Source organism: Macadamia integrifolia, chromosome 4 (genome assembly GCF_013358625.1).
Source record: "Macadamia integrifolia cultivar HAES 741 chromosome 4, SCU_Mint_v3, whole genome shotgun sequence".
Classification (NCBI taxonomy): domain Eukaryota; kingdom Viridiplantae; phylum Streptophyta; class Magnoliopsida; order Proteales; family Proteaceae; genus Macadamia; species Macadamia integrifolia.
The window spans coordinates 7,897,277-7,916,658 of NC_056560.1; the positions used below are offsets into that span (position 1 = coordinate 7,897,277).

Below are 19,382 nucleotides of genomic sequence, written 5' to 3' on the forward strand. Positions count from 1 at the left end.
AAAAAAAAAGTCGATTCTTCCTACTCATCTCCCTCCATGAGTTTCTTCCTGAAAGCCAAGTACAACGCCTCTTAGTCTCTTCCCCAAGAGGTTCTCTCTCTCTCTCTCTCTCTCTCTCTCTCACACACACACACACACACACAAATGCACACACCCCTTTCAGAAACTCTCCTCTCTCGTGTCTATTTTTCGTAAAGAATAGATGGATCTAGGATTTTCTTATATATTTTTTTATTTTTTAGAAATTGAACGAATGTTGATGGTTCATCTCGGAATTCAAATTTGGTCATTTGTCGTTCTGTTGATCTGGAAATGGTTTTCTCATTTGGGCATGAATTATTCAGTCAGAAATATGGGGTTAATGTTGATTTGGTTGTTAGAAAAACTTGAATGCCATTCGATGATAGATTTGGAGCATTTATACTTAGTTATTAGAGTTATAGGGATACTGATTCGGCTTGGCATATTCTTTTTTTTTTTTTTTTTTTTTTTTACCCCTTAAAATTTTCCCCCTTCAATCTTAGTTTTTAGTTTTGGGGAACTTTCGTTGCTTGACCGATTCATTGTTGAACTTTTAGCATCAGTTTTGCAGAATGGGTTCCTTTTGTGGATACTGCAGGCTTTGTTGGATGATATATTGTGGCTTTTAAGCTCAGAAATGAGTTGTCCTTCCGCCAATAGCAGGCCTTCCCAAGGTATACTTGTAATTGTTTATAAGAAAGATTAAAGATCAGCCAACTTACAGTGGCACTTTTTTTTTTTTTTTAAACAAAAACTTTAAAGTTTCCTTATTTTTCTCTCTATTTTATGATGCAGATCTTTTATTTTGATAATTGATTTATATCTATGGATGATTCTTGACTCTCTTCTCATCTCACTCCAAGTTGTGTAGCATCATTACAAAATCTCTTTATTGATGATTAGTTACCCTAAATGTTGGTAGTTTTCTGACTTCCAGTCATATCTCATATGATGTTTACTATGTAGTAACTGAATTAGACACATTTCTTTTGATTGGTGTAGATGAGTATTTTTCATTCCTACAATAAATTTTGATGTTGTGCTAATGTTCCTTAGTACTTACCACCTATATTCTCTTGTGAAGGATTATAGGCTTAAACATCTAGAAGTTACCGTCCTTGATCCTCCAGATGCCACACAACATGTACACAATCGCCAGTCCATGCTCCAAGATGTAGCAGATCTTAACTTGTCTGACTGCTATGGTAATTTTCAAACAATTTTCCTAAACAATAAGGCCTATCTTAACCTGTTTGACTGCTTTGGTAAATTTAAAATCTTTTTCATAAAAAATAAGATGTCTGTGAGTGATAATTGTTTGCTTGAAGGTTAATAAATCCATTCCACAATTTTCATGCTTTTTTTAAGGGTTAAGTATCAAGTGAAAAGTTTGTTAGGATCAGTTCATCATGCTACATCTTGCATACATTTAGTAATGCTGACAAACCTTGAATTGGTTATTGACTGACGTTGTAGGCAAAATTCGTTTGCCAAAACAACTGGTTGTTAAAAAGGACCATGTTGGTGTACGATGTCTTGTATTCCGTCACAATTTAGTCCAGGGAGTACTAGTGCAGCGCCTCAACAGGCAGGACGATGGTCCCGCTAGCCGCTTAGCGGGCCGTGGGGGTTGCAAGGGGGGCAAGAGGCCCCCATGCATAACAGGGGGTGTAGGGGGGCGCAACCCCCCACTCGAATTTTTTATTTGAGGGTAATTGTGTATTTTCTGGATTAGGGTTTTTTTGGCTATATATTTGTAGCGAGGGTTTCTTTCTCTGTAATGCAAGCAATCCTTGAGAGGTGTGAGGACGAGCGTTATAACCCTATTCTCCATTGATAGTGAAGCAGGATCTCATCTCACCGGGGACATAGGCAACCTTGCCGAACCCCGTAAAATCCGTGTGCATTGTTTGTTTTGTTTTTCCATTATCTTCTGCATTGTTTTAGGGTTGCGTTTCTACAGACCCATCATCCATCCTTTATGCAGTTAGTAAAGCTAGGTTGATGCAGTTAGTAATATATCTGAAGTAACTTTTTTATTACATGAAATTTTTAAATTGATTCTATTCACTCTATATGGGTTTGCAGATTTATGTTGTATCAATAGGCAAAAGGATTGTGGCAACTAACTGGATATGCTCATTTTGCTGCCTAGTTTTATGTTGCTGGCTTTAATCTAGAGTATGATTCCATCTGGAGCATGATTTCCTACCTTTCATGGTCCTAATAATAAGGATGTGAATTTGTAACCGAAACCGTTTACCGAAATCGAATCGATCCGTTTACACTGAAACCTTAAAACCATTTAGTAAATGGTGTGGTTATGATTTCAAGTTTCACCGAATTGAAACTGTTTAAACCGTTTAAATCGATCCGATTAATCCGTATAACAATTAAATAAAGCAGGGGCAGCAATCCGTATAAAATTAAATTAAGTGTCCATCCTGCTTTGGTATGATTTATTGCAATTCAGTACAAGTTTAGGCTTTAGATCATGAACTTGTAATCCATATATGTTACAATGTTATTATGTTATCACAAATGTGGTGTTTTGGCTAAAGCATCTGTCATTTTAATATTTTATGCTATAGAAGGCTAGATTCGGATATTGTATGATATTAGTTCTATATGTTTGAGAATGACCATGCAAAGAAATAACACTAGATTATCAAATTAAGACATACCATCATCAATATAGAATCTCTTATTTGTGGTTGCCAATTATTTTTAGATAAACTTATGATCTTCAGTTTAGAGATGGTTGCAAGTTATAAAAAATCGATTGTGAACTGTTTTACAAACCGTATGGAATAAATCGAAATTGAAACCGTTTAAAACCGTGAAACCGACACTGTTTAGAAACTGTGGAAACCAAAACCGTTTACTAAACGATCACGGTTTCAGAAAGTGGAATCGTTTAGTAAATGGTGCGATTTATGGTTTTAGTCAAATAAATGTGAACCGAACCGATCCACACCGTTTAAATCAAAACCGAACTGATTAACACCCTTACCTAATAATAGGAATTCCTCAATGATGGCTTCTCCCATCTATTCTTCCATGAAACCTTGAGGTCATGGGCTTGAACAAAATTTTTTATTGAAGTTGGGACTTATAATTTCCGGTGAGAAGCAAAACTGAATGATTTTGCATATTAGTCGAATGAATTCTTATGTTGACCCTGTTAGAGGGAGCAATCATATCAAGTTAGTTTATATTGATTGACCTTGCAACATTACAAACCTCTAACATGGTTTTTTGGACCTTACCCAAAAAAAAAAAAAACATGGTTTTTTGGAAAAAGGGTATTGTTATGTACCCTTTACCCAACAACTATACGAGGATAGCTACACAAATCCCATTCCACCATTCAATTGTATTCAAAGTCATTCTTTTTTCTCAAATTATGATGTTTTGAAAATCAAAAGGACTAGGGTTATTCTTAAGATTTGCTCAACAAAAAGGGCAAAAGGGAATGAGATGACTACACTTAATGTACACCATTAAGCAAAATGAATGATGCTTTCGGATTAAAACAATGCAATACTAATGACAAAATCTTCAAACGCATTAGTGTGATAGAATTAAAAACAACCCAAAAAAATGCCTCTTCAAGCCTTCACATGCTTCCATCAAGTTTAGGTCAAAGTCTATTAAGAAAAACTAGAAAACAACAATCTCAAGTATTATCTTAAAAATGTAATCCATACAAATCATATAATTTTACTTTATTTATAAAATTTATTTGTACCATATATTACTACTTGGGCCACATAACAAAATACAACACGGGCATTTGCACGTTCAAGTTTTCTAGTGTATATATATGATGAATAAAAGGGATAAGAGTTCTTGAAGAGATGTATCCCTCTTCCCATGTGTTTGAGATTGGCATGGGGTGATTTTCTCACATGAGTCAGGTTGGGCTGGGCAGTGGGAGGCGTGGTGTGGTGGCCCATATATTAATTTGATTCTTAGTTGAGTTGGCTTTGGGCTTGGTACACTCTAATTCCCTTTTTTTTTTTCTGAGGTTAAGTGGCACAAGTACTGGCGATCGATTAAGCGGGCGATACCGATGAGCACAAAACGGTTGGCAGACATACCGAGGATACTACTATTATGTCGACGGTTCAACGGCCGACCGGACCATGAACCACTGATTACAAAGAGCACTATTTTACCGACGGCCTATGAAGTGGCCAACCGGATTGAGTACTAGCGCCGTTCCAAGTGCAAACTACTTGACAGTCGACCGATTCTATTAGAAATTTACCAGTAAACCCATTTAATGGGGTGCTTGAAGGGGTGTTTTCTCTTCTGTGAAATAGAGGAAGACAGAGCCTTAAACACACCCTTCTCTCTCTACCAAGTAACATATTGCTCGGCAAAAACCCTTGTATAGCTTCTTCTATTTCTCGATAAAAAGAATTATGACCAACAATGGTTGGAATGTTATTTATTTATTTATTTATTTTTACACTTCTTACTATTAGATAGTGCTCATAAATCTCATGATAGGTACCCAAAGATTCATATTGAACTTTGATGGGAACATCTCTTGATCCATTTTTTTATTTTACAAAACTAGATATTGTTTTGTTAGATGGTGTTATCGTTGCATTGAATCTTGTGACCGAGCACAACTCTGAAAAAATTGAAAGGGTGCATTAGATGAGTGTACGTTTGTTATCAAAAGCCAAGATCGTTCTATCTTGGAGTTAGTTTTGTAATTTGATCAGGTTGCATCACTAGGGGGCATATATTGACTTTAGGGGCATGTTTCAACCTTCCATCTACATCTTTGAACATCAATTATATTCAGTACACTCTCCTATTGCCTCTACACAATAAATATGTTCGTCTCATATAAAGTTATTATTCTCATTTTTTACTATAGTTAAATTATGTAAGATCAAAGAATATTTTGATTACAAAAATACTCGCTGAACTGCCGAAGTGCCAAACCCGCAATTGTAGGTACGCCTGCATTTTTTATTTATTTATTTTTTTTTTATGGGAAAGCGTTCTTTGAGTTAGTAGTATTGAGAACACATCAATTAGGGGGACGGGTTATACTAACGTAGCCTCAGGCGTTAGCTGAAAGATCATTTTCTCGATTGTTAGCTTTTTTTATAGTTTGATAATAGACAACTTCGTTTTGTACACAATTGCTCTTCTTATAAAACCATTACAAATACAAATATAAATATAAAAGAAAAAAAAAATCCAACCACTATTTTTTGTCAGCATGTGATTTTCAAAAATAAATTGGAAAAAGATGCTACCGAAGTATAGTATGCTAGTCTCTCTATATCAATCTCTCTCAACCTCTCTTGAGATGACCTTGTTGCCTGTCAATGTAAGATACCGTTTTGTCAGCTCCATTGCCCAAAGAATCCTCTCCCGTGAAATTTATGAAAAAGTCTTTTTTGAGCATCTCTCTCTTAATCTTAATCCCGCTTTGTTGAATGGTTTGTGCTTTCTACCGGCTGCTCCCTACCATGGTTTGAATAATTGGATTAAATCAGAATCGCAGTTGATTGATCTGATTCTTGGACGATATTATATCAATATATTAGCCGGACAAAGGGTAAAATAGTCTAAAAAATGTTTTTTCTTTTTTTAAAATTAAAATCATGGATATTTTGTTACGATCAAAATGGATAAGTTTGGGCATGATCGATCCGTTCCCCATACCAAATTTTTGAATCTTGCTCCGTAGTTCCCACTCCATCGGCTCATAGAACACACACTCTAAAAATTTAAGACAAGCCACAAAATCTTTTTTGTGTTGGAAGCATGGTTTTAGGTATTGATATTGGATTGGCCATATCAAATGTATCATATTGATATTGACTAAGATTGATACTGATATCAATCAATGTGGATCGGTTATTAGTATTGATTTAAAGATAAAATAGTAAACAATGTTTTTGAAAAGTAAAAGTAAAAGTGATCGTGGTGGATCTAAACTCATCTGATTTGATCTAATCCGGATCAATATTGTATAGATATCGACGGATACCGATAACTAAATCCATGGTTGAGACTTAAGCTGTGTTTGATAACGTTTTAAAAAAATGTTTCTGGAGTTTTTTTGTTTTATGGAAACAAAAAAAAAGGAATAAACGTTTGGTGCATTTATGGTGTGTTTCATTTTTTTTTTGAACAAAATGTGAAAAAAAAAATGACAAAAAAGAGAATTGATGGAACGGCAAAAAGTAGTTCCGTCGTTCAAAAGAAAAGAAAAAAGAAAAAATGACATTTTGACACAGAAATTGAAATTTCTGTTTTTGATATGAAACGTCGTTTCTAAAACTTTTTTTTTTTAAACGAATGAACATTTTATCGTTCTGTCAATTCTTGTTTTTCTACCTCTTTTTTTCTTTTTTTCGCTTTTTGTTTAAAAAAAATAAAATACTCCATAAATACACCAAATGCTTTCTTCCACAAAACGTTTTTCAGTAACATTATGTTGTCATTAGATAGATGACATCTATAGCCTATACAATGTCGCCACTCGCTACTTCGCGCCACCACACCCCGCCAAAAAAAAAAAAAAAAAAAAAGGAGAGACAGAAGTCGCGCCCCTGAGTTGCAACTTCGGTGAAATTTGTTCTCGACTCTCGACTCTCGACTCCTGTGATTACGAACGGTCATTAAAACACGTCACACGGGCATCGCATATTCGCCCTGTTAAGCTCACACCAACATCTTTCTTATCAGATAGATACTATCTCTTCAAGACTTCCAGCGTCCCTCTTTCCTCTCACCATTACTAGTGGAATCGGCAACCATGGCCGCCAAAACAGTTCTGGCAGCCTCTCCTTCTCAACCTCTAATGTCTTCATTCTCAAAACCTAGGCCAGCATTTCAATCCTCCTTCGTTGGACTCTCCATCAGATTCCCCAGTCTGTCCCTGAAGCCGGTATCTGCCTCAAGGCCTCTCATCATTGTCGCCGAGATCAAGAAAGCCGTCGCAGTCCTCAAGGGGAATTCCGAAGTGGAAGGCGTTGTCACCTTAATCCAAGAAGACGGCGGTTTGTGCTCCGATTACTTTCCTCTTAATGTCAACGCTTTGCTAGTGATATTGTTCTGCATTGAATTTGCAATCGTCTTTGTTTGAATTTCGAGAAGGTGATGTTGGTTTATTCAATTACAGGTCCTACGAAGGTGGATGTTCGTGTCACCGGACTCACTCCTGGACCTCATGGATTCCATCTTGTGAGTCCCTACTGTGAGCGAATAATCGTAGTTTTCATCAGTTAGGTGACAAATTCAAATTGGTTATTGTAATATTTCTAACACCTCACCCCCACCCCCAATTTTGGATCCTCAAATGCAGCACGAGTTTGGTGACACAACGAATGGTTGCATTTCAACAGGTTGGAATTTACTGAGTTTTTTTTTTTTGTTAGATTATTTGATTTTGAACAGTAAGGGTACTTTGAAGTTATAGCATTGTAGGTTACTCCTTAATTTTTTCCCCTTCCATTAGTGAGCACTTCATGACACTTTGTGTTCACCCCTTTTTTTGATGGGTGGAAAATTAGGGCCACACTTCAATCCTAATGAACTGACGCATGGTGCTCCTTCGGACGAAATCCGTCATGCGGGTGACCTGGGAAACATAGTTGCTAATGCCGACGGTAAAATTTTCTTTCATTATTATTTAAATTCTGTTATTTCCCGTATGAATTACTGAACTGATTGTCATTTCATGTCAATACAGGTGTGGCTGAAGTGACAATTGTAGATAACCAGGTACTCCTCTGAAACTTAAATAGTTTGTGAATCTATCGTTTATTTTGACTATTTAATTTAGATAGAACCTGTTACTTGTTTATTGGTAATATTTTAGATGGGTCCTTTTAAGTTCAATTTTTCCCTAAATATGCAGATACCATTAAGTGGGCCTAATGCTGTTGTTGGAAGAGCTTTTGTGGTTCATGAGCTTGAGGATGACCTTGGAAAAGGTTAAGCTTATGTCTATTAGCTTCAGCTTATCTGTGCTTCATTTCCTTTATACTTGCATTAGCCAGTTGCCAATCGGTTTTATTTCTCCAAAAATGAAAAAAACCTATCCCATGTGATATCATATATTGATTTGACTTTTGTTTCGATGTCTACACTTCTGTTTATTTTCTGACTCTCTGTTTTATGCATCTGTAGGTGGACATGAACTTAGCCTTTCCACTGGGAATGCTGGTGGAAGATTGGCCTGTGGTATGTAATGTATATTAAAGGGCTTTTTTTTTTTTTTTAAAGGAATCTTTTTTATCTAGATCTGGATCGATTATTGACAATAGTAATTAACTCATAAATTGCAAAATCGATACCAAATGGTTGCATTGGTGATTCATTATTTCTCATTTCATGGCTAATTATGAAAATATGTCTTCACATATACTGAAAATCATGACTCTAGCAGTTATGCATCAATGTGATTCACAAATGCCCAGGTTTATTCTGCAGCTAAGAGCTTTTTCATTCTCAGTAATTGCTTAAACTAATGGACTACATCTTAGCTATGCTTTTGCTTGTTATTGTGTTTTTTTTACTCGTCACTTACCATTGAACTTACGCTTGTTAATTTGGTTTGTCTGCATCATTACTCATTTTGTATGCCCCCCTTTTTGATTTGTGATATGGAGTTGGGTGTGTTTTTAGTTGGCATGGGCTTGACTATTTATTGCACCAATTGGTTATTTATAAAGGGTTCTGATGCAGATTCTTCACCAAACTAGGCTTGTTTTATTAGGAATAAGCTTAGGGTCGGGTTGTATACGTGTTGGACCTTCAGTCCATGTGGTTTGGAGTGTATTGGACTACTTTTATGGGTCTAAACTAGGGGTTCTAAGGTTGCATACGGGATTCAGTGATTTGCTTCCTTTTTCTTTAGTTTCCTTTTTAGATGGGGTTATTTAGTTTCTAATTTCAGTACCTAAATTAGTTTCTAATTTCAAGTCATTGTTAGTTTCTAATTTCTGTCTAGACTAGTTTCTATTTTCATTAGATTCTAATTTCCAGTTTTTAGTAACTTCTTGTAATCAATTTTTAGTAACTCAGATTTAGTAACTCTGAGTTACTATTACTTGTAAACCCTCCCCATCATTATTATAAATAAAGGAGAGCTCTCATCATAGAGAGACAATTTTGATTTTGGAAAAAAAGAACTTGTTGTTGGTCGTTGCCATGCATCTACTGGATTTTCTGTGTGTTTGATCATAGTGGAAGGGAGTGGTGTTTGATCCATTCGACACTTTGCGGTGTGAAGCCCGAGTGGTCTTTTCAAGCTTTCTTATCTTTCTTCTTTCAAGTCTACTTTCAAGGTCTACTGCTGCTACAGGTATTTACCTCTTTTCCCTTAACAGTTCTGTCCAGGCGATAGGTTTTCTGGGCAGGAATATCGAATTCTATTCTGACTCAACCCCTAGTCACTTTTGGCTGATATTTGGACCAGAGGTTCCCCTCATTAAAAGAGCAACTCGATCCAGTTTTGGTCCCCATCTGGGCTGTGGTTCTTAAGTTATTAGGAATCTCTATTTTCTTGTCCTCTAGTGACTTTACTAGAACAGAACCAGAATCGACTGTTCTGGGCAGTCCTATTTTGTTGCTGTAGTGTCTATCGTTGATTTGGAACTGTTATCATCCTAATACTATTGCTGACTCATTCCTATTTGTTCATTGCTGGTCTGTTCTAAGTATTATTTATTATTGGATATTTTGACCTAATCTGTTCTGTTTTCTGAGATCGATAGACGCATCTGGTTGTTCCTGATTTCTGTGGATGTTTGTTCACAGTTTATGATCTGTTATGACCCTATTCCTATATCTGATTTAGTCCTTTAATCTGGGCTATATTCCGATCTCATAAATTCCAGTTTCTGGATTCGAAACTCTGAGTTACAGATCTATTTTTTTAACCTTTATTCTGATCTGTGGTATTGTTTCTTCCTTGGTTATTATGGTTGTTCTTTGGTCTACAAGTTCCTGTTGTTTGGGTCTCGTTTGACTTGTCAAACCTAGTCGGCTAGTCCTACATTATGTAGGACTAAGTTTGAAAACACAAACTAATCCAACTGCAGGAACTTTAAACCAAAGAACAACCACAACCAATCCCAACATACCAGCAAATAGCAGACCAACCGAAAATAGAGGCAAACTAGCTGCTGTCGACTTCAATATCCAATACTACGTAGGTCAGATTATAATTGATCAAGTAGATGAACTAGTAGTAGTAATATGATGCAACAGTCCCAAATCAACAGCAGGAATCACAGAAACAGAATAGGACAGATCAAAGCAATCGATTCTGGTACTGTTCTGGAAAAATCACTACAGGACAAAATATGAGAGATTTCGAATATCTCACTAATGGCTGCACAGAAACAGCCCAAATTTGGATTGATCCTTAGTGGGGAATGGGAGAGCAGTCTACCAGAATTTGAGAGCAAACTGACGGCTGGAACTAATACCAACAGTGGAGGCCGATTGGCTCTTTTGTCAGAAAATCTGGGCAGAAATCAGAAATATAAATACCTGAATGTTTTGACAGCAGTAGAACCTTGAAAACCAACTTGAAAGAAATAAGAAAGCTTGAAGAAAAACCTCTTGGACTTCACGCCGCAAGAAGTCGAATGGATCAAACACCAATCCCTAATCCTTGATCAAACACAAGAAACATCCAGTGAAGCCAACGGCAACAACAAGACTCTTTTTTTTAAAACATAAATCGTCTCTCTATGATGAGAGCTCTCCTTTATTTATAATAATGATGGGGAGGGTTTACAAGTAATAGTAAGTTACGAAAAATTGATTACAAGAAGTTACTAAAAACTGGAAATTAAAATCTAATGAAAATAGAAACTATTCTAGACAGAAATTAGAAACTAACAATGACTTGAAATTAGAAACTAATTTAGGTACTGAAATTAGAAACTAAATAACCCCATCTAAAAAGGAAACTAAAGAAAAATGAAGCAAATCACTGAATCCCGTATGCAACCTTAGAACCCCTAGTTTAGACCCATAAAAGTAGTCCAATACACTCCAAACCACATGGACTGAAGGCCCAACATGTATACAACCCAACCCTAAGCTTATTCCTAATAAAACAAGCCTAGTTTGGTGAAGAATCTGCACCAGGTTCCCAAAAATGTTTGGAATCTGTTCTGGTGTCATGGCTTGGCATTTCTTAATGTCTGATATTCTAAGTGAATTTCAAGGGGAAGTAGTGGAGCAAAGAAGAGCCAACTAAATCTATTTGAAACACCGTTCATCGTGTATCAGCTGTGGCACATACACCATATGATGAATGATCAGTGGTGCTAAATTGATTTTTTCAAAATGTTTCCCAAATATGTAACCCTACAAACTTCTCCATGGTCCTTATACACCAAAATACTTCTGGTTTGTGGTTTCCTTCTAATGGATATTGGTGGTGCTTCAAAGTGGCATATTATGAGAAATTGGTGAGGACAGGAGTTGGATGAGGAAGATATTGGGAAGCCACTGATGCAGATTAGTCACTTAATAGGCTTATTTTATTGCAAATAAGCCTTAGGTTGGGTTATGTATCTGTTGAGCCTTTGATCCCATGGGTTTTCTTTGTAATAGACCACTTTAATAGGTAGAAAGTAGGAAAACGGGATTTAATTTATTAGTTTAGTTAGAGTCCTGTTTTGAGTCTGTTTCTTTTGTTATTTTAGTTTTATAGTCAGTTTAGGTTTCCCAATTAGTTAAGAATTGGGTTAGGTCTTTCCTTTTTAGTGTTTGAGTCAGTTTTGAGTCTTCTATATAAATTTGTAAGGGGTCCATGGGTTTTCTTTGTAATAGACCACTTTAATGGGTAGAAAGTAAGAAAACGGGATTTAATTTATTAGTTTAGTTAGAGTCCTGTTTTGAGTCTATTTCGTTTGTTATTTTAGTTTTCTAGTCAGTTTAGGTTTCCCAATTAGTTAAGGATTGGGTTAGGTCTTTCCTTTTTAGTGTTTGAGTCAGTTTTTAGTCTTCTATATAAATTTGTAAGGGACTACAACATTGAACACGAATTTGATAAAAAAAAAAAAAAAAAAGCTTATGCTTTGTAAGAGACTACAACATTGAACACTAGTTCTTCTTCTCCCCTTCTCAACCCCTTATCAAATTCTCTTTCTTTTCTTATTTTCCTTTTATTTGTTTGTTGTGAGAGAGTGTTTGAGAGCTAGAACCAAGCCTATTGGAGGACGTCTTTTCTATTCAGCCAAAATTTCAGATCTTGCATGGGATTAGGCTCACTTGTGATTCTAGTTCTACATTAGCCACTTTCCCAGTTTTTGGTGAGGATACTAGGACTTCTCAAGCAGCACAAAGAATCAGCTGTAGCTTGTTGTATATGTTAAATTTGATATGAAAGTATCTTTTGGCCCTTTTTTTCCCTCCTCCCTTTTCATTTTTGGACAAGGAAAAACATAATCGAGTTATATGACTTTAAGGGAGCTTAATCTCCACAAAGAATAAGGAGAATAGGATCAGGGGACAACAAGAGGAACAAGTTGGGATTTGAAAAATAAAGCAACTTAATGGTCTCCTAGTTCTAGGGTTCGTGCTTCGAAGGATTTCAAGGGTGTGGACTCTACTTGTGATTTTAAAGTGATAATTTATGCACCCAAAAAAAAAAAAAAAAAAGAAGAAGTAGAAGAAGAGATGTTATAGCTTGGATACAACTTCCTCACCACTTTTGTTAATGCTCTTTCTCTCTCTCTCTCCCCCTTTACCATATGTTTCATAGAAATGGTTCGGTTGTAGGTAGCTCTAACAGTGACCGGCAGAACCTGATCCAATCATTTATCCCCATAGTTGTCACGGCGTCAAGGCGAATCAAGGTGGTGGAGGGCTGTCTAAGTGTCCAAACACAAGGCGACATGCAGTACAACAAGGCGATTGCCCCCTAGGCCCAAGCAAACCGCTTGGATGCTAAGTCGTCACCTTGGCAATGCCTTGACAACTATTCTTATCCCAATCTTTAAATCCTTGGAATCACTTTGACCCACGTTGGGATACCATGTGCCCAAAAATGTTAATCCAAACCTATTTTGTTTGTGATCTATTTATATTTTACAGCTCCAAATATCATGGTGCTCCATTACATTTTCTTTGAATTCTAGATTGTTTGCACCAAGAATGTGCACATATGTTCAATGACCAGAGCAAATGATGGAAACAAGCATCTAGTGCCTATGTAAACACTGGTGTTTTAGTTATAATATTCCTGCAATTGCATCTGCCGAAAATACCCTCAAATTTTATTTTTTTTCTTCTCCCCCCTCTTCCTCTTCCTACACCAGACATTGCTCAAAGTGTTGCATTACAAATTCCGGAGGAGGCAAGCTGTTTATTTTGAACCCACTTGCCAGGAAAATTCTTGGTTATTCTAATGTAGATCAAGCTTGCACAAGGAAGGGGCTGCTGGCCCCATCGAACCAACTCCAATGTTGGACAGCCGGCCCGCACCTTGGTCCCATCTAACCAGCCCAAAAGGAAAGCTGGAAAACACTGTTCATGTGAACAGTAACTCCTTCAGATTTTATTCAATAAAGATTTTCTAGAAGCAGCCGTCTGTCCCTTATGTGGAAGAAAGAAGATTCAAAAAGAGGAGTCAAACTGTCCATTGAACTACAACATATAGTCTAGATTTAGTTTCCTATTTTATTGTGTCAAGTTAGTTTCCTATTTTGTAACTTAGGCTAGTTTCCTTTTGAGTTCAGTTGTTAGTTTCTAATTTGGTTAAAGCTTGGTTAGCAAGGTTGACACAAATTAGAAAATATTATTTCATCCATTAGTTTCATTTTCTGTTATGTCTTTATGTCCCATTGATCATAATGAAAAGATAGATCGAAGTTTATGAATTTGAGTGTTTACTCGTGGCTGAGATAGTTGTTACCTGAGAGGGTGAGATGTCTATTCCCCAACTCTTTTCCCCCCTTTTCAACCCCACATCGATTCTCTTTTCTTGTTCTTATTTTATTCTTTATTTCAATTTACTGCTGTGAGGGAGTGTTTGAGGGACTATTGAAGGTGATTTGAAGTCCAAAAGACCAGCTTACAGATCAGCTAGAAATATACTCACAGATCAAGGATCGATTTCTTCATTGTCAAGGTTTTTAAACCCAATCGATTTCTCCAAGAACGCCTCCATCTAAAGTCTGATCCTGAAACCCTTTGGAGGGTTTGTTGAGGACCTTGGAAGGATCAGTCGATCCTTAAGTTTCCTTTTTCATGCTGCCAACATTCTCTCAATATAGTGAGCAAAATTTATTCATCTTTTGATGGTTTGTTACTTCATATAAAATCTCCATTCGATTCAAAATTCAGCTTCATCTGAGTTGTGGTTTGTGAGTAATCAAATGCTGTGCTGTAGCTCGATGGACAACTTGACTCCTCTTCTTGAATCTGCTTTCTTCCACAATAAGGGACAGCTGGCTGCTTCTAGAAGATCTTCATTGAACAAAATCTGCGGGAGTTACTGTTCATGTTAACAGTAACTCGTGCACAGTATTTTCCAGCTTTCTTTTTGGGCTGGTTAGATGGGACCAAGGTGGGGGCTGGCTGGTCCAACACTGGACTTGGTTTGATGGGGCCAGCAGCCCCTTCCTTGTGCAAGATTGATCTGCATCATATTTGATTTTTTATTTTATGCATTCACTTGTTCCACCTCGTACTATTTCCCATCCTTTGTCACAATCTACTTGTTGGTTAGAAAGGCCAATTTTTTGGGTGTTTTTATTGGATGGAATGGGTAAATGATTATACGCCTCAGAGATGCTGGGCAGAAGGGGGTGGTGGGATTCATTTCACTTATTATGTTGCAACTGCCAATAGTTGCGTTGCATAGAATTAATAATCTTAGCAACAAAAATAGCAGTGACTTTGAGGAACTGTAACTCTGAACTGCAAGTTATGGGGATTTGGAATATTTAAAGATTTGAATAGCATTGTTGCAAAGGTCTAGGCTTTGGCTGTGGACCATAGGTCTACCTTCCAAACAACAGGAAAGTTGATATGAAATTCTAGGGGGTTATAAATATATTGTTATAGAAAGCGGGACTAGATATGTAGGTGATAGAAGACATGTTCTGTTCCTTTCTTCCCTTCTCTTCCTTGCCTCAACACATCCCACAAGGATATCTAAAGTGTGCTAATGGTTTTGTGTGGTGGAACAAGGGTGACATGAAACTCTGTTGTTGGGGGCACCAATGGCCCTCCAATTTGTTGGCTGTGTCCCTGCTTTCCTCATCCCATCATCCACTGATTTCTTAATAAGTTTTCTCTCACCTGTGATCATTAAGAGAAACTACAATAGAGATACCTCCTTTGTCTAAGACCCCAAGAAAACTAGCAATGGAGATTATTTTACTCCCTCCCTGTTTGCGTTTCTTTATTTAATTCCACCCCTGATGCATATACAGTAGGGAGAGAATATAAGATAAGAGCGATAAGAGGGTAGGGGAGTAAGGAGATAAAATGGAGATATTTGGATAGAATCGCTTTACAGACTTTATCCTTTCAAGCCCCCTTACCATTCCGTTATACGACTATTAAGTAAGGCTTACAATTGATTGAAACAAGTACAACTAGTTAGTTCCCTTCACAAAAAAAGGAAGAAAAAAAGTTACAATTAATTAAAACTTCTATTACCCACGTAGAACCTTATTAGTTACATAACCACTAGATAACTATACCCACTACTTATCAACTGCTAGATAACCATACAACTCACTCCGTAGATACAGGTAACCAACTCATACGGATGGCCACTATTAAATAACTGCCACTAATAAGGAACCTAACCCCATATTAAATTACTCCTACAAATAAGGAACATAGCATACATATCAACCCTCCCTCTGTTCTCCCTCCCTGTTTGCATTTCTTCGTTTCAATTTCCCCCTCTTTTATGTCCTCATTGTGCGTGTGTGTGTGTGGATATGCAGGTGTGGTTGGTTTGACTCCAGTTCAGTGAGATCCGCTGGTTCCGAAACCAGTCTGGTGGTAAACTATTGCTTCTTGTTGCTTCCGTTTACAAGTGTACTCAGAGTTGAATAATCTTTTTCTAGTCAAAGAGGATGCAGTCTGGGGTAGTTGAGAACAAATTGCTGAGCCATAATGTAGAATATGAGGGAAACTGACCATGTTTGTAGGTATTTCCCTCCACAGATTTAAGACAGATGCTTTGTGTGTTGAAGGGACCTTATTGTTGCATGCCTTGCTGTGGTTGAATCATGAATGCTCAACTCCTGTTTTAAAAGTTTCTCACGACTAAGGAATAATGTAGTTTTGATTAAAAGATGGAAATCCTGGATGTGGCAAAAACTATATAGTTTTATGATTAGTTGCGTTTAAAGTTCATAAAGCTGGTAACCTGGATATGGGTACCCCCACCCCCCCACCCCACCCCCCAACCCCCAAAAAAAAAAAAAAAAAAACCACCTGGATATGAACCCAACATTTTCCAATAATTGAAGCATAATTGCCTTAAAGTTTTATGAATTCCAGATTTTCTTTGGAGTGTTGGACGACAGATTTCCGGAGGAACTGAAATCTCAATATTTCTTTCCATGGATGAGAGCTGATATTTCAAGTAATCTTTCGGAATTGAAACAAGGGATGCTTTTTTTCTTGGTGGCATGCCCAGAACAAGTCCTGGGAGGTCTGATTATTACTGTTGGATCAAAGCCCTTCAAGTAATCTTTTGTCTTTGAAGTTGAATGTTACTCCTTAATTCACTTTCTTATTGTATGTACTATGCCATTGCTTTGGGATAGTAAACCCCCAACAATCCAGTGAAAGCCTTTCTTCTCCTTTATAAAACCTCCATTCAAGATCTATGAACCTTTACTCCAAGAAACCATATAAAACCTTCAAGAGCAATGACACTGAGGCAAACTACAGCAGAACTTACTGATTAAACCCCATGATACCCTGAACCTTAACTATGTAATATTAAAATTATGAATCTAGAAATTAAATGTGTAAGCATGAACCACGAAGTTGACCATGGTTGTTGGAGAATAGTCGCTGGAATCTAGTCACCAGAGTTGATAGCCAGAGGTCCATCTGGCAGTGGTCACTGGCTGTGTGTGGATCCTCTGTAGCATAAATCCAAGGGCTGGGAGCACCTTGGGTTGCACGTTCAGACCTTGGGCTACAGAGGGTCGCGATCTGTCACTGGCCACTAAAATTTCGTCAAAGGGATACTTCCCCGGTGGGTGTGCCCTCCAGCTAGTTTGCCTTTAGAGAATATAATATGAAAAACATTCAGAGCCAAAGATTAAGATTTCGTTTCACTTTGATGAGACAGAAATTTCATGAAATTGGCACTCAAGCATACTTATGTTGAGGCTCCACGTGAAAGCAATGATCGCACATCAGATGTATATATCCCAATGTGAAGGCTTATAAGGCCTTGGTCATCTTCTTCTTAATGGTTAGGTTTTAAATAAGTTATACTCAAGTTTTAACAAGAGGGTGGGTGTGGGTGCAATGGTAATGTTGCTCCATTGTGACTAAATAGTCGTGGGTTCGAGATAGGAAATAGTGTTTTCAAAAATCTTGCTTATGAAGAATTGTGAGTTTTGAAAGCATGCCCACGAACAATTGCTTGAATTCACCACTAGGTTATGTACTTCCTCAGAGTCGCACCAAATTTTTGAAACACGGCCGGGCCAGCTTTAGACCTTAGAGAAGGCTTTGAGAGTCCACATCAATGTGTTTCCTAGTCATCATATACTCTGCAACCATCAACGCAAAATTTCCTCGGAAATCAATTGTTATAGCACAAAAGGATACAATGTGTGTGTCTTAACTGAAATTTCCAAGTCTAGCCTTATCCTGATTGGACCTAGTTGACCCTGATTGAACCTTCATACCCCTCCATTTTTGCCATTTCAAGGTTAGACTTGGCTGGGTCAGCCACGTTTTCTTGATTGTTTGCCATTTCAAGGTTAGACTAGGCTGGGTCAGCCACGTTTTCTTGATTATAAATATGATATATATATGGCCACGCTGGGCCGGGCTCATCACGCCTCAACTCAGGCATTGCTCCGCCTTATCCTGGGCCCAGATCGAAATCTCAACTCTAGACCAGTCTGCGGGCTGAAAAGCCCAAACCAGCCTTGTCAGACTAGGTCAGTTTCGGCAGGCTTGGACTCGCGGGGTAAAACTTGTACCCCGAGTATACAAGAGAGAGAGGCCATAATGGACATGGTTTTAGGAATTGATATCAGATTGGTTAATCCATTACCTGATTGATACAGATCGACCCATATGGTATCTATTTTTTTTCATTAAAATAAAATTTTGATCCTGTATCAGCCTAATACGACTTTATAAATACATATCAGTATCAGTATTGATATCGATGGTATGAAACTGTAAACTAAATCCATTATACTGGAATAAGAAGACTGCAATGCAAGTGGATGAATGGGGTTCCGATGAGCCGCAGATGTTGATTGTGATAATGTTAGATAATATATCTAACTTTGATTTGACCAGAGAAAAAGTCAAACTACTGACGCAGGCTCTTGATAGGAACAGATTGCTTTGGATGTGGCTCTGGTCAACATATGAGGTAGCTGACCCAATTACTTGTTTTGATCTCTTCTGGGCTCAGTCCAAAAAAAAAATAAAAATTCTTCTGGGTCTATGGCACCGAGGCCTTTTGTGTGCAAGGCAGTTAGAGTCCAATTTTCCCATTTTTTTATTGGGCCCTCCTTTCCCCTGACTTCGATCTGTTGTAATTCTAACATTTTATCGGACAAGAAATTACTATTTGATCGTGTAGCCCCTACATCAATATGGGGCCCAATGAGACTGCGCATAAGGGTATCTGTTTGGATAGGATTTTTTATTTCATGGGGTAATATGGTAATTCTGCATGCTCCTATATCTTGGGGCAGGATCCACATGACCAGGGAGTCTTCTTTTTTTCCTTTATCATATATGAGATTTAAATAGTTGACACTCTTTAAGATGTCAAAAAGTTTGTAATGCTATTTAAAATAAATTAAAAGAATACACAAGGCTCTTGCCACTGTGGGGTTTAGGGAGGGTCATAATGTATGCAGTTTTAACCCCGTTTTGCGAAGATGTTGTTTTTTAACTCGAATCTGCAACCATTAGGTCGCAATGAAACAATCTTACCATTGCAAAAATAACTCTTATCATTTTATTTAAAAAAAGTGTAAAGACAGCTATAGTTTTTTTTATAATGACAAGATGAAAAATAGTTTTCAAATTATGAAAACACTTTTTTTTTTTCCAAATTTAACTTTTTGGAATATGATAATGGGCAATTAAAAGAAGATTACAACTAAATA

The 19,382-nt window shown here is 37.2% G+C and overlaps 1 protein-coding gene and 1 long non-coding RNA gene across 7 annotated transcripts; both read left to right on the forward strand.

The window, feature by feature from the left end:
* LOC122076216 lies at window positions 1–4,459 on the forward strand. Of its 6 annotated transcripts, none has more exons than XR_006139465.1 (4): window positions 1–90; window positions 585–695; window positions 1,106–1,226; window positions 4,052–4,459. It is a non-coding gene; the product is annotated as an uncharacterized LOC122076216 (long non-coding RNA). The 6 variants fall into 6 exon arrangements; XR_006139463.1 differs by having other exon boundaries at window positions 14–90; window positions 579–695; XR_006139466.1 differs by having other exon boundaries at window positions 41–90; window positions 593–695.
* A 2,233-nt stretch (window positions 4,460–6,692) lies between these two features.
* On the forward strand, window positions 6,693–16,356 carry LOC122077187 (superoxide dismutase [Cu-Zn], chloroplastic). Its single transcript, XM_042643037.1, has 8 exons — window positions 6,693–7,061; window positions 7,184–7,245; window positions 7,367–7,406; window positions 7,575–7,670; window positions 7,754–7,785; window positions 7,922–7,997; window positions 8,194–8,247; window positions 15,996–16,356. The coding sequence occupies exons 1-8, from the start codon at window positions 6,818–6,820 to the stop codon at window positions 16,022–16,024; spliced, it is 633 nt and encodes a 210-aa protein (XP_042498971.1). The 5' UTR covers window positions 6,693–6,817; the 3' UTR covers window positions 16,025–16,356.
* Window positions 16,357–19,382: the final 3,026 nt, after the last annotated feature.

What these genes read in the sequence shown, in the direction of transcription:
- LOC122077187 (XM_042643037.1), top strand. Translation starts at nt 6,818, where the DNA reads ATGGCCGCCAAAACAGTTCTGGCAGCCTCTCCTTCTCAACCTCTAATG. An exon ending in CTTAATCCAAGAAGACGGCG is followed by an intron (nt 7,062 to 7,183) that starts GTTTGTGCTCCG and finishes ATTCAATTACAG; the next exon opens with GTCCTACGAAGGTGGATGTT. An exon ending in GAATGGTTGCATTTCAACAG is followed by an intron (nt 7,407 to 7,574) that starts GTTGGAATTTAC and finishes GTGGAAAATTAG; the next exon opens with GGCCACACTTCAATCCTAAT.